This window comes from Chiloscyllium plagiosum, chromosome 51, assembly GCF_004010195.1.
Source record: "Chiloscyllium plagiosum isolate BGI_BamShark_2017 chromosome 51, ASM401019v2, whole genome shotgun sequence".
Classification (NCBI taxonomy): domain Eukaryota; kingdom Metazoa; phylum Chordata; class Chondrichthyes; order Orectolobiformes; family Hemiscylliidae; genus Chiloscyllium; species Chiloscyllium plagiosum.
The window spans coordinates 3,815,575-3,831,524 of NC_057760.1; the positions used below are offsets into that span (position 1 = coordinate 3,815,575).

The following is a 15,950-nucleotide window of genomic DNA, read 5'->3' on the forward strand; positions in this document are numbered from 1 at the left end:
GTTCTATGTTCTAATAATGTTGAATGATGGGTACTCACCAGCAGAACTGTTAATGGGGCGAAGGTCAAAAATATTTTTGAACACAAGATCACAAGACGGTAAAACAACTAAAAAAACCCACAGATAACAGAGGTGGTGCACCTCTGGGCACTGGGTATAAACTCTTTGTCAACCTGAAAATCAGTGAAGGAAAAGAAAGTCAAAAACAATAGTCACTAGATAAACAGAGTAACCAATATGTTATATGTGGTTCATTTGGGAGGCCTGGGTTCAAGTCCTGGCCAATGTATAGCACACCTCTCCTTCTCTTCTGCTATAGGAAAGATGATGTTAAATTTGAAATAGTGCAGAAAAGATTTGCAAGGATTTGAGCTGTATGGAGAGGCTGAATAGGCTGGGGCTATTTTCCCCGTAGAATCAGAGGCTGAGGGGTGTCTTTAACAGAAGTGTATAAGTCATGAGAGGTATGTATAGAGTGAATAGCCAAGATATTTTTTTCCCCAGAGTAGGAGAGTCCTAAATTAGAGGGCATAGGTTTAAGGTGAGAGGGGAAAGATTTAATAGGGACCTAAGGGGCAGCTTTTTCATGCAGAGGGTGGTGCATGTACACAATGAGCTGCTGGTAGAGGTAGTGGCGACTGATACAATGTTTAAAAGGCATCTGGATGTGTGCATAAATAGGAAGGGTTTCGAGGGACATGGGCTAAATGCTGGCAAATGAAACTAGATTAATTTAGGCTATCTGGTCAGCATGGACGAGTTGAACCGAAGGGTCTATTTCCATGGTGTATGATTCTAATACATCTGAAGGGACATTCAGGAGGAACAGGATGCCATTGATCTTACATGAGGCAAGAAGTGAGACTGCGGATGATTAACACGGGATGTGGGACACTCTACTATATCTGATCATTTATCAAGAGTCAGTTAGCTCAAATGGCTGGACAGCTGATTTCCAATGTAGAGTGACAGTATGGGTTAATTTCCTACATTGACTGGGACATTGAAATCATTGTGCCTTTGAGATTGGCCTTTGAGGGTTGGGGGAAAATATTGATAACAGCGATAACTGTAACAAATGTTAGACTATAACCTGGTGTTGTGTGATTTTTAAAGTTGACCATGATGCCACTGTTTGCAAAGATTATGCAAGGAAGTGGAAGTTGTAAGAACCATGTTTTTATATTTTATATTTTATGTCATTAAGAACTGTAGATTATAAGTAGAAAAAACTTTTTTTTAAATTAGGGATTTACCAAGATGGCTGCTGCATTTACAGCAAGAAATTTGATACTCATTGTGAACTCTTTTTTTTTAAAGAGTTCCTGCAATGTGCAGACCTTCAAGAGTCATGGAGCTGTTTAGAAGCAAAGCTGATTAGATCTCAGCTAACTGAGCAGGTTGGAACTGAAAACAAGCTAGAGATACAGACATGCAGAGAAAGACAAATAAGTGTGTGCTGTTGTTCTCTCCAAAAGAAGTTGCCTGTTTTCAGCAGTGAAAAAAAAACTGTCGAAACTTAAGGAAAATCAGTTACCTTTCCGATAGCAGTTGCTTTGAACTGTGACTTTTGAATTGACATAATAGAAACACTTTCTAAGTGAATCACTTGTTCTGTACGTCTTATAAGCCAATGGAGGCTTCCAGAAGGCAGACAACTGAACACCAAGGGTCTGGATAAGCAAAGTAGGATCCTCTCCACATCAGAATTGGGGAGCAAAAACCCCTGAACTGTCTTTACGGTTTTTTTCTACCTCTGCTGATGACACAAAGGTGGATAGTGTGGAGGGCTGTTGTAAGTTTTAGTGGGACACTGACAGGATGCAGCACTGGGCTGATAAGTGGCAGATGGAGTTCAGCCAGGGAAAGTGTGAAACGATTCATTTTGGAAGGTTGAATTTGAATACAGGTTAAAGGCAGGATTCTAGGCAATGGGATCTTGGGGTCCTTGTCCATAGATCCCTCAAAGTTGCCACCCATGTTGATAGGATTGTTAAGAAGACATACGGTGTGTTGGCTTTTATCAGCAGGGGATTGAGTTTAAGAGCCACGAGGTTATGCTGCAGCTCTATAGAGCCCTGGTTAGACCACACTTGGAATATTGTGTTTAGTTCTGGTTGCCTCATTATAGGAAGGATGTGGAAGCTTTGGAGAGGGTGCAGAGGAAATTTACCAGGATGCTGCCTGGACTGGAGGGCTTGTCTTATGAAGATAGGTTGAGGGAGCACGGGCTTTTTTCATTGGAGCAACGAAGGATGAGAAGTGACTTGCTAGAGGTGTACAAAATGATGCGAGGCATAGTCAGATGAATAGTCAGAGACTTTTCCCCAGGGCAGAAATGTCTATCACAAGGGGTTAAAATTTTAAAGTGATTAGAGGAAGGTTTAGGGGAGATGTCAGAGGTAGGTTCTTTGCACAGAGCGGTGGGTACATGGAATGCACTGCCAGCGGTGGGAATAGAGTCAGATACATTAGGGACATTTAAGCGACTCTTAGATAGGCACTTGGACGATGGTAAAATAGAGTCAGAGAGATGTACAGCATGGAAACAGACTCTTCTGTTCAACCCTTCCATGCCGACCAGCTATCCCAACACAATCTAGTCCCACCTGCCAGCACCCGGCCCATATCCCTCCAAACCCTTCCTATTCCATACCCAACCAAATGCCTTTTAAATGTTGCAACTGTACCAGCCTCCACCACATCCTCTGGCAGCTCATTCCATACACGTACCACCCTCAGTGTGAAAAAGTTGCCCCTTAGGTCTCTTTTATATCTTTCCCCTCTCACCCTAAACCTATGCCCTCTAGTTCTGGACTCCCTGACCCCAGGGAATATAGATTAGTTTGATCTTTGAGTTTGATAAAAAGTCAGCACAACATCGAGGGCCGAAGGGAACTATGTTGTACTGTTTTATGTTCTGTCAGTAATGTATTTTACTTATTTATTTGTCTGCAATGTAAGGGGAGTTTATGTTAGCAGATTAATGTTTTAGTTAATAGTGTTTTATGTCAATAGTTTATCTGCCTCCCTGTAGTTATAGTCCAATTCCTTATAATAAATAACAATTATTTAGTACAGAAACCTGGTCTTTCTGTTAACCTCGGTCTGAGAGCAAGGTAACTTAAGTACTGTGAGTACCTTAAAAACACTTTGACATTTAGTATGACTCCGGGAATAGCAGGGCTTGATTTACAGCATACTGCCCAAGTGGGTCATAAACAAAATAAACTACTAATATAATGTAAACCAAGCGAAGAGAAACTTATAAGGAGGGGCGTAGAGATGTGATATAATGAGATTCATGTAAATCTTACTGATGTAACTAATACCATGACTCTGACATCAGTACGAGAGAAGACACCAGTCTAGAATCAGCATTTGACATCAAACATCATTAGAGAGCTGTATTTGATAACCAGCTGTGTAAAGTAAAAGATAAAGTCACCAAAATCCTACCAGGCCATAAGGCTCTCTGTAATTAGAGACTTATGGTAATTTAACCTGGGGGTCACCATGCGTCAGGCAAGAGAGGTTGAAGAGAGTGATTCGTGGTAGTTGGAACAGGAATTGTACCTGCATTGTTGGTGTTCCTTTGCATTGCAAACCAGCCGTCCAAGCTAACTGACCCCCAATTTATTTTGTACAGATGAAAATTAAGAAATATTACAGTATCTAAAGAGTTAAAAGACCATACTCAGTGATAAGGAACAAACTACCTTACAGACAGTATATGAGAAGACCCAAGATACCTGACAACAATGTTTCAATGATTTAAAATACTGCCAATCTGTGTCCTGACAGAAACTGGATTAAGTACATAAATTACATGTTATGACCATCCTTCCCAGGGGTAAATGGAGATTGAATGTAGGGATGGGCTGTGACGTTACATGCATGTGTGTTGGGGTTGGGTGCTGATAAGAACCACTGAATAATCAAAGCTTGAGTCATATTAAAAAAGGACAGTTACAAAAGCTATGTATAGGACATTGCATATCACAGCCTCTAATCCTATTGCTCCTGATCACATTGTCCGATTTACTTTTTTTCACCCTTTCAACTCATACAATCTGCTTTACATAACTAACCCAAGAATCTGCTGCTTGGATGCAAAATAAATGCCAACAACATCATGTCATTCTATATTTTGAAAATAAACAAAAGGTGGGGTTAAAATAAATAAGGAAGAATTACAAACTAATTTTATTGAAACCAGGGTTTTCTCCCTCAGTTCTTGGCTCCCAACACTGTCTCCCTCCCTCATGTACTGTACATTCAAACTTTGCTGAGCCCCAGCCGAGGTAATCCATTACCAATGCTTGAGAAGGCCGGAGGCAAAAGAAAAACTTCCATTCAGTGGAAGAAACGATTAGAAGGAAACACACAACACGGAGCCCTAACCCGTCCAGACTGGAGAAAAACTCTCCCCAACCAGTTATGTTCAGAATCACAACTGTGTCCAGCTTCCGCAGTATTAGGCAGAGCCAACAAAGAGCCATAAATATATGTCCACAATACTGCAAGCATTGACGGTCGGTTTGTTCCCATAGTGCAGGTCCAGCCGAAAACAAACTCTCAAAGTCAGCTGCGAATGACTTCTCGGGGAGAACAAAAACACACACATTGCGACGTCAGATTAAAATACATATTTAAAGATTGTTTTCCGAGATGTGGATGTTGTCATTTGTGCACAGCTGCAGGTCAGCGATAGGATGGTGCTTAGCGAGTGATGGCTGAGAACAGACTTGACCTGAGCTATAAAACTCGGTACAGAAAGTCAGCCGTTGTCATTAACCACAGCGAGAAACGGGAATTTTTAACCAGAAGAAACTCAGCACATTTCGGGGGGAGGGGCGGGTCGGTAGAGTTGTGCTGTGGGGATACAGAGATGCCCTGGTTAATGATTCACCAAAGCTGGGAGCTGGTTGGGCAACGTGAAAACTATTAAATTAATTTGGTCGGTGTTGTCACAGTGATCTGCTGAGTCAAGGTCATTGCTGAGAATCCACGTCACTTAATCACACTGGATGGACATTATCATTGCAGTCAATCGTGAAAACCTAGTCTCTTCAGTACTTCCATCCTGGTTTAAATGTTTTTTTAAAATGACAGCGGCAACTTTTTTGAGCAGATGAACCACCTTCAATTGCTAACAAAGTGACACTGACCCTTTACAAGTCGCTGAGCTTTAGTGAGACGTGTGAAGCAGTGAATTTACACACCAGTTTCCTGGTTGCATCTGAACATGGGATAGTTTGAGTTAACCATCATCAGACTCCTCAGCTGCAAAATTTGCTGTTTATGTTTTCCCAGTGGGCACAGATTTACCACATTTGTATAACCTCACAGCAAGGGTACTTCATGATCATCATGGGCCACAAACCCTATGGGACGACCTGGGTGCGGTGGAAGTGTTAGCTTTAACCTTTGTAAATGAGTCAAGAGAGCCACTGTTCCCTGTTCCTTCTGTTGCCCAGCCCTAAACTCTGGAATTCAGTCCAGAAATCTCTCTGCCTCACTCCACTAAGACATCTCTGAAAACCGAGCTGTGTCAGGCATGAGTCTGTTTGAAGACAAAAAAAATTGCAGATGCTGGAAACCGAAATACACAGGCCTGAAGAAGGCTTACACCTGAAACTTGACTTCCCCACCTCTCGACGTTGCCTGGCCTGCTGTATTCTTCCAGCCTCCTGCCTGTGTATTAAGGATCTGGTTGAATGCACTAATGTTTCCTAATATAGCTCTGTGTCAGACTGTGTTTGGTAGTTGCTTCTGGGATGTTAGTTACTACACATATACAAGTTGCTGTTAAAAATGATACCAGAATTCTACAAATTGTACCAGTTTTAGTCCATAATCATTTCGAATTGTAGAGGGAATCCAGACTAAGTGTAATCACAGAATAATAGGATTGTCCTGGTACAGGAGTTTCTTCATGTCTCCTGTCCTTTCCTCATAATCTTGCACGTTGTTTCTAACAGTCAGGCAAGGTGGAGTTAGAAAGCAAATAATAATTGGACACAGGTCTGGAAACATAATTCAACACTTTGCTTTAGTCTTTCCATTTGTTTATACCCCACTATTAATAATAGATCGTCAAAGACAATGCTAATCTTAAATTGGGAATTAAGAAAAGTAAAATTTGTTGAAGCAGAGAAGCTTGGCTATTCAGGTCGAGGGCTGAAAGATGCAAGACTGAGATGGCACCAATATCTGGAGGGTAAGTTAACATAGGCACTTTCCATTATAAATACAGAGGTAAGAGTTTACAATGGAAAATGTAACCACCAGAAGCACATTTATAGACAAGAACTGTGCAGAAGTGCAATAAATTTAATAATTTTGATTCATCCCATTTGGATTTTGATAAAGATCTGAATACAAAGCAGCTAGTGTGTCAGGAGGACACAGACATGGCCTTTCACTCGGGTTGAAATGTAAGTTTCTTGTACCGTGAACACAAGCGTTTCCTTGGACTACATTTTATGCATAAAGAAGAATAAAGATGCAGCAAATAAAGACTACAAATCTTGTATTTACAATATAATCATAGTGTTCGAGGATGGGATAAAGGCACAATGAAATGGTGATAGAGTTAAAAGTCACATAACACCAGGTTATAGTCCAACAAGTTTATTTGGAGGTACTAGCTTTCAAAGCACTGCTCCTTCAACAGCTGGTTGTGAAGCAGAACCATAAGACACAGAATTTATAGCTGTGTGATTTTTAACTTTGTCTACTCCAGTCCAACACCGGCTCCTCCAAATCATGGTGATAGAGAATTTAATGCAATATTTTTATAATCACAAGGAGGGTAGTGATATGACTATCAGCAAAGCCAGTGTTCTGGACATTTCTTCTAAGCCCCTAGAGAGTCTTAGTCACCATTGTCCCAGTCTCCATCCAGCCTGAAGTCTGGGATACCGTGTGCAGTATTGTTATACAAGTTACAGGAGGTGTTACAGTCAGTTTCGCTTCCTATAAGTGTTGGGGAAACCTGTGTATAAATTAACCAGTCACAATAAGGAGGGCAATGTTCACAAGCAATAGAATGAAAATACAAATATGTCTTCTTTCCTCTCCTTCCTTCTTCCTGATACATACTTAGTTAGAGGTAATACTTCATCTTCCACCTGGGTAGCCTACAGCCCAGAGGACTCAACATTGAGTTGTCCAATTTCAAATAATCTCCCTTCCCACCCACCCCCCGCCTCCCTTCCCAGTCCCTCCCCCTCCCTTCCATTCCTCTGATTGACCCTTCCTTTCAGCTAGGAGAAAATGAGGACTGCAAATGCTGGAGATCAGAGTCAAACTTTGTGGCACTGGACCAGCTGTGCTTTTCCAGCCCCACACTTTTTACCTCTTCCTTCCAGCTACCAACTGGATTCACTCCTCCCATTGACCAACCAGACCAACCTCTACCTGTATTCACCTATCCCTACTTCATCAACCTGACCCCTCCCCCACCCAAAATACCCTACCCTCCTTATCTGCACCTCCCCTTACACCCACCCCCAGTCCTCAAGAAGGGTTACAGCCCACCTCTTGGAGCTGCCTGGCTTGCTGTGTTCTGAAGAAGGGCTTATGCCCGAAATGTCGATTCTCCTGTTCCCTGGATGCTGCCTGACCTGCTGCGCTTTTCCAGCAACACATTTTCAGCTGTGTTCTTCCAGCCTCATGCTTGCTTCCCTCTGATACATGGCTAAAAACAAAAAGTGCTGGAGATCACAGTGGGTCAGACAGCATGCGTTGTGAGAGGGCAGGCTAACCCTTTGACTCTAGATGACTCATCATTAGAGCTGATGTCAGGTGGGGGGGGCACGGGGAAGGTGGAGTGCTGGGCGGAAAAAGGATGTTGATAGTTCAGATTATGTGAGAATGGCAGAACAATAGTGTGTCTAACTGCCAGTGAGGAAAGAAGACAGTTCCACTGGGGTGGAGAGGGAGGATGGGGAAGCGGGTTGAGGGGGGGTGCAGGGTGGGAGATCCTGGATCGTAGCACAAACTACTCATTGCTTGAACTGAGCAGCATCCAAGAAGAGTTACACCTGAAATATTGACTTTTCCACCTCCTGATGCTGCCTGGCTTGCTGTGTTCTTCCAGTTTCCTGCTTGTCTACTTTGGATTCCAGCATCTGCAGTTTTTTTTGTCTCTATCCAAAGAGGGACTTGGCAAGCACACCTGTCTCCTGAAACATCACAGCTCCAGCAATAAAGTCTGGTAGTGAGCTGAAATATGGCCCCCAATTTGCTCACAGGTCTTGTGTTGGGCAGTGTGCAAGACTAGGAGAAAGTGAGCACTGCAGGTGCTGGAGAGTCGGAGTGGAAAAGTGTGGCACTGGAAAAGCACAGCAGATCAGGCGGCATCCGAGGTAGACAAGCACGAGGCTGGAAGAACACAGCAACCCAGGCAGCATCAGAAGTTGGAGAAGTTGACATCTTGGCTGTAAGCCTTCTTCAGGACTGTAGGGTGGGTGTAAGGGGAGCTGCAAATAAGGAGGGTGGCGGGGGCGGGGTGGTGAAGTGGGGATTGGTGAAGACAGGTAGAAAGTCAATGGGAGCAATGAATCTGATCGGTGTCTGGGAAGAGTGGAAGGGAGAGGGAGGGGCTGGAAGGGAGTTGGGGGAAGGGAAGGGAGGTCATTTGAAATTGGAGAATTCATGCATCAGCGGAGCAGGAGAGCTGATGTTTTGGACATTAGCCCTTCATCAGTGTGCAAAGACTGGGAGGCGATACCCTATTGGTATTATCACTGGACAATAATTCTGGCAAGCCCAGGTAACGGACTTGAATTTCACCATGGTAAATGATAAAACTTTAATTTTAAAGGAAATCTGATATGAAGGAGGGGAGACCATCTGGTTCATTAACTAGAGAAAGGACAAGTCTAGGTATGACTCCAGACCCACAGCAATGCAGTTAAATCTTAACAACCCTTTGGGCTATTAATGAAAGATTCAAAAAGACAGCTCACCACCCATCACCTTCTCAAGAGTAATTAGGGATAGGCAATGAAATAAAAAAACACCGTAGATGGAAAAAGGTCACCAGACCCGAAACATTAACTTTGATTTCTCTTCACAGATGATGCCAGACCTGCTGAGTTTTTCCAACAAAGTCTGTTTTTTTTTCCCTGACTTACAGCATCAGCAGATCTTTTGGTTTTTATTACAGGTAATGAAATGCTGGCCAGGCAGCTATGTCTATGACCAATGAATTAAAAACAACATTAAGAGGTGTTCAGAACTGGGGACAATTTTGACAGGATAAAGAAGGGTGTATGTAGTAACTAGGAGTTGCAATTTCAAGATTGTAAGCAAGACAGCCAGGAGTGAGATGAAGAGAAACCTCTTTACTCAGGGGGTTAATAGGATTTGCAATGAACTGCGTAGGAGGTTGCAAAGGACAGATATTATATGTTTGAAAGTGATGAATTTAGAGGGCGACTTGAATAGCCTGGAGAGTGGAACCAGCTGTTTTGGGAGCAGGTACAGACTCGATGGGTCGAACGGCCTCCTTCTGCACTGTAAAATTCTCTGATTCTAATTCTAATGATTGTTTTAAAAATGCAGTTCGTGGGGTGGTCCTTTGGTCCTAAGGGGAAAAGCAATGAGTTGGCTTTCACCACCGATCACTATTACTGGCCCCTGCAGAATGTTGTGGACAGGATCAGGCTTGGCCCATAGTGAAGCAACCCATTAATAAAGGGTTGTTTATGTGCCCAACTGGGGATTTAGATCAGATATGGGAGGCGGCCAGTGCCATGTAACAGTGTTATTGCGTTCAGCTTTCAGGTAACCAGGCAAAGGAGTGTCAGGAGACTGATGAAATTTGACACAAATGCAGAGTGCTGGGGAAAAAAAATGCAAGTAGTTGAAGACTATTTAAAAGCAAAGTCACCAACTGTAGCTGTGATTTGGAGGAGCCGGTGTTGGACTGGGGTGTACAAAGTTAAAAATCACACAACACCAGGTTATAGTCCAACAGGTTTATTTGGAAGCACTAGCTTTCAGAGCGCTGCTCCTTCATCCGAAAGCTGGTGCTTTTATATAAACCTGTAGGAATATTACCTGGTGTTGGGTGATTTTTAACTTTAGCTGGTAGTGATTGCATTGTGCAGAGCAGTAAATGTTGATTCGTTACAGAGCAAGCAGCCCTCCTCTGGACTTGCCCCTTTAGTAAAACATCCCACAATATGGAAATGCAAAGCAGCACTGACTCAAAAGTCATGAAATATTCATGCCCGGAAGAAGCGCCGATACTAACCAATACCACCCACCCCCACTCTCTGTTGTGTTGCTTCCCCACCCCGGGCGACGCCTGATGGCGTCAATCCTCTCACTGTGCTTTTGATGAACAATTCTGACGCGAGTTGATACAAATCAGAAAAATATATTCACACCAGCCACCCTTAAGGAATGCCTTCCCGCGCTAATAGACCTGTTTGCCCACACTAACTTAGCTGAGCGGGTCCCTCAATGTGCGGCAACACTGAGACGTGGTTAGAGTGAAGTTAAAATAAAAGCAGAGGGACCTGGAGAAACCCCAGCAGCTTCTTTTGAGAGAGTAAAGTCGTTTCAACTTCGTTTTTCTCTCTCCACAGAAGCTGCCAGACCTGCTGAGTTTCTCCAGCAGTTTTTATTTATTGTGATGATTGTGAGAAAAAGCTTGCGATCAAGTCACTTGAAGGTGGTCTTAACAGCCGTGGATTTTATACTTGGTGGAGAGAGCGGGTCCACAAAGCGAGCGTGAGCCCTCAAAATACAGGAACACAGAGACCACCATCAATCACCAATCATTTACAGAGGTGTCTCTGGTCAGGGGGAGACTGGGTGGGGGGACTTCACCATCGCTGAAGGGACTTACAGAGAAACAAAGTTCAAAATCACACAACACCAGGTTATAGTCCAACAGGTTTAATTGGAAGCACACTAGCTTCCGGAGCGACACTCCTTCATCACCTGATGTACACCCGAGTCCAACACCGGCATCTCCAAATCATGACCACTGAGAAACATCTGATCTCCAGCATCTGCAGTCCTCACTTTCTCCTACTGACAAACAGCCTCTTTAACACCACGTCAGTCCTCGAAACAAAAAGGGGGAGAATTACCCCCTAGAGGCCAGGGCTGAATCTAATTCCTTCGGAAAACCCTTATCTCTCCCGAAAGCAACTGTCCATCCACGGATTGTTCATACAATAAATCCCTTTTTTAACCACCCAGCCGCCAGTTTGTATTATACCCGGTTATTTACCGGTTAAACATTTCCGGCGGTGTTTTCTTTTTCGCTCACACTCTCCCACTTTCCTTACAAACCACACACAGGTCGGAGAGACATAACTCTATGTGGCTTTGTCCACAGCTAATTCAGAAGAAGCAATCCCAGCAGATTTCAGGACTTTTGTAATCCGCCCTTTATCTAATATTCCCATTTCTTTGGTGCAGGCACGTTTTCCCATGTAGTTTTGGTCCCGCTGTTCCCATATTTTTGCTGCACTAATTCCAGGCTCACCTTTCTCCCGACAGGTGACGTTTCCCTTGGAAAAGCACAAACCTCCCCGAAGGTGTGAAGCTTTCCCGGGCACACACTAACCCACGTTCTCGCCTCCCCCAGCCCCAATCGCCAGGTCTCACCTGCTCCGAGGTAGAGCCCCAACAGCAGAAGAGCGGAGCTTTGGCGTCGCGGCTTCATCGTAGAACAATCTGGGTCAAAATGTCGTTTCAAAACCATCAGTGCTCACAGAGCAGCTCCAGGACAGAATGAGGAGAGTCCGCCCACAAACAGGTACCAATACACCTGGAGGTGCCGCCCATATCTACAATAAACTCCACCCCGTCCCCCCCCCCCCACCGCTGGGAAAAAAATACAGCTCCCCGCTGGAATAAAACCCCACCCGATTTGAAAAAAAAACACAACATTAACTACCCTCACGCCTCCAAATAGCTGGAACTGGTACTGCACCATTGGGGTGTACCTCATGAATAAGCCCACTGCACCTGACCAAGTCCATACCTGAGAGCCAGCTGCACAAGGTTCAGGAACACATCTAGAACATATCACACACTGAAAAGGCCCATACCTGGTACCAGATAGATCCAGAGCCGGAGTATCATACAGCACTGAAATAGTCCCGTCCAGGCTGACCAGACACCCCAACCTGACCTTAGTCTCGTTTGCCAACATTTGGCCCATATCCCTTTCAACCTTTCTTATTTATAAAGCCATCCAGATGCCTATTAAATGTTGTAATTGTACCTGCGCCCATCACTTCCTATGACAGCTCATTTCATGCACACCAGCCTCAGAGTGAAGTAATTTCCCCTCAGATCCTTTTTAAAATCTTACCCTTCTCACCTTAAACCAATGCCCTCTAGTTTTGGACTCCCACACCCTAGGAAAAACACCCTGTTTATTCATCCTATCCATGCCCCTCATGGGTTTATAAACCTCTATAAGGTCACCCCTCAGCCTCCAACAGTCCAGGGAAGAAAGGACCCAGGCTATTCATTCCTGGACAAATCCAGAACTGAAAACTTACTCTTGGACATATCCAGAATTAAAAGACACCCACTCCTGGACAGATCCAGACTGGGACATGGCCAACTCCTGACAATAGCCAACAACTTATCCTGGACTTCTCACACAGGTGTAATGGTCAAGAAGGCACAACAATGTGTTTTCTTCTTCAGACGGCTCAGGAAATTTGGCACGTCCATAAGCTTTCTCACAAATCTTTACAGGTGCACGATCGAAAGCGTACTGTCCAGGTGCATAACGTTTGTATAGGAACTGCCCAGAACCATAAGAAACTACAGAAAGTTGTGTGTACATCCCAGACCATCACGGAAGCCAATCGTCCATCTATGGACTCCATTTATTCAGCTTGTTGCCGCAGAAAGGCAGCCAGCATCATTAAAGACCCATTGCACCCTGGTAATGATCTTCTGCAACCTCTTCCGTCAGGCAGAAGATACTGAAGCTTGAACACATCAGCAGGCTCAGGAACAGCTTCTCCCAGCTGTTATTAGACTGATGAATGGAGTCTCTAACTTCAAATAATGTTGATCTTGCCTAGCACATGCCTGTGCAACGTAACCTGTGTGCCTCTAAGTTTTTACATGTATGATCTGTATCCTTGATCTGCCTGTAGTACTCATAAACAAAGCTTTTCACTGTGCTTTGGTTTGTGTGATGATGAATGAATCAATGAATCAATCCAGGACTAAAACACACCCATGCCTGGATAGATCCAGGACTGAAACACACCTCCTCCTGGATAAATCTAGGACTAAAACATAGTCACTCCTGGACAGATCTAGAATTGAACCACACCCAATCCTTGACAGATGCAGAACTTGGGCATACCCACATCATAATAGATCCAGACCTAAAACAGAGGAGACCCACAAAAGTTGGAACAAACCAACAAGTGAATCTGCACAGACTCGAATATGAAACAGTAACACACCTGTAAGGTCCCACAACTGGAGAAGTCCCAAACCTGAAACAGATCCACTCCTGAAAGAGAAGCCCAGCAGACCTGCATGTGGAACAGGTTCATACCTGGAACTAACTCTCAGAGGAAATGGAACTGCTGTGTTTCAGAACCACACACATCCACACCTGGAAGAATCTATACCTAAAACTAAAAGGTACTAGAAGCAGGTCAACACATGGAACAGTTCCCCAACCAATTACACCATACTACAACAGACAGAGACTCAAAAAGCCACATCAAGATCATAGACTTCCAGGCCTCAAAGAGAACAAACCCTCAGCAGACCCTCATCTGGAATACACTCACATCTAGAATAAAACACTTCCAGAGTTGAACGAACACACACACACACACACACGGAAGTGAATACAACTGGAACAAATTTCCAGCTGCAGCAACAACAAACACTGGGAAAACATTCCACTTGTAGCACACTCCTAGCTAGATAACACTCACACTGAGAATAGACCCACACCAAGTACAGACATGGACCAGGTTCAGCAACACATCAGGATCTGACTCACACCAGAAATGGACTTCATTTTAAACAATCCTGCACCTGAAATAATTATTCCTGCTTATATATCTTCCTCAATGTTTTTAACATTATATCTAGTGTCTAAATAGAAACTGTTCTGCCATTATGGATGCTGTCATGCAAACTAAACTACACTTAACTAAGTCTTCAAGTTCACTAAAGAAAGGAACCTGATTGAATAGCAGCAAAGATGCAAAATGGGTAGAAATGCATACCTTGCTGTTTTGAAGATCCACCCTCTAAATAGTTGGATTATTTAAACTGGAGAGCAGATGTGTGATGACATATGTGGATAGCATTAATGATTCCTTTTATTTTCTGTCCTTACTATATTTAATTTTTACAGTGCATCTCTTGCCTCCTCAGGACTTCTGAACATTCCTGATGACAAAGGAGTTTGTTTTGAATTAGCTCGATGGCTAATATGGCATCTTAGGCCCTCCAACTAGCAGTTATACTGTTTGTTGAGGTGAATGTTGGTCACAACACCAGGAGGACTGTTTTTGAATAACACCAATGTGATCTTTTACATGATTTAACTGCGAGTTGGAATATCTGTTTAGAGTACTTCCAAAAGACAGTATTTCTGAAAATGCAGCACTCCCTCAGTTACTGGAGTATTGAATACATGACAGTATCGAGTAACATCTGTGTGACAATTTTAGATATAAATAGTTCATTATCCAAATATTTAAATGTAGCTGCATTGTATTTATTTAGGTGCCAACGCCCTCTTGTGGCACAATGGTAGTGTCCGTACCCTGGACCAGGAGTCTCAGTTTCAAGGAGAAAGTGAGGTCTGCAGATGCTGGAGATCAGAGCCGGAGATGTGTTGCTGGAAAAGCGCAGCAGGTCAGGCAGCATCCAGGGAACAGGAGAATCGATGTTTCGGGCAGCAGGGGCTTATGCCCGAAACGTCGATTCTCCTGTTCCCTGGATGCTGCCTGACCTGCTGCGCTTTTCCAGTCTCAGTTTCAAGTCCCACCTGCTCCAGAGATGTGTAATAACATCTCTAAACAGGTTGATTAGAAAATAGGTTAGATAATAATTTTTAAAAATGCTTCACCTAGGGCTCTTGTGGTGCAGTGGGAGTGTTCTTTCCTTCAGCCAGAAGGCCTGCATTCAACTCCTCCCTGCTCCAGAAGTTTATCATAACATTTCTCAACAGGAATTAAAAATACCTGAACACTTTGCCAAGCTCTCTTGTTTTGCAGTAGTAATGCCCTATCTCCAAGCCAGGAGACCTTGGTTGAAGTCCCACCTGCACCAGAACTATGTAATAAAATCTCTGAACAAGTTGTTTAGAAAATACTTAAAGAGATAAACGCTTTACCTCACAGGATGGAACTAGGCTCCCCGTTAGCTGGGTGCAGATGCAATGCACACATTCAATTCCTGGTCTGTTCTGAGTTAATCTTAGCTATAGTGAGTATGAGGCTTCGACGGGAACAGGGATGAGAACCTTGCAGATGGATAAATTGCTTTTACAAGTTTGGAGATCATGATGTGGAGGTGCCTTCATCAGGAGCACTGCTCTGAAAGCTCATACATCCAAACAAACCTGTTCGACTATAACTTGGTGTTGTGTGATTTTTAGTGTGGAGATGGGAGCTGTGAGGTTAAAATTGCACACAACAGGTGATGAGCTGAATCCTATCCCTGATGTCCTCAGCACAGAGCTCCCAGCAGGGATCTTTGGAGAGCACTCAGAAATTCTGGCTAATTTATTTTCTTACATGCCCAGGTTGCAGAAGTCATGTGCCTTTTTAACTGCTGTGCAGCTGAAATCAGCTGAGCAAGGTTTACAGGCACTACATGAAAACCTCCAGGTGTGACCACACGACATCCATGCACTGAGGTACCAGTGATGCTTCTGTTGCTGATAGAAGAACATGAGTCTAATGGTT

General features: G+C 43.6%; 1 protein-coding gene across 1 annotated transcript in view; it reads right to left on the reverse strand.

The window, feature by feature from the left end:
- The window catches only part of LOC122544736 (mucin-1-like), a 43,632-nt gene extending 31,835 nt beyond the window's left edge, over positions 1-11,797 (reverse strand). Inside the window, exon 1 of the mRNA XM_043684043.1 lies at positions 11,641-11,797. Within this exon, the coding sequence (XP_043539978.1) occupies positions 11,641-11,737 (97 nt within the window). The 5' untranslated portion in view covers positions 11,738-11,797. The remainder of the gene's footprint in view (positions 1-11,640) is intronic.
- Positions 11,798-15,950: the final 4,153 nt, after the last annotated feature.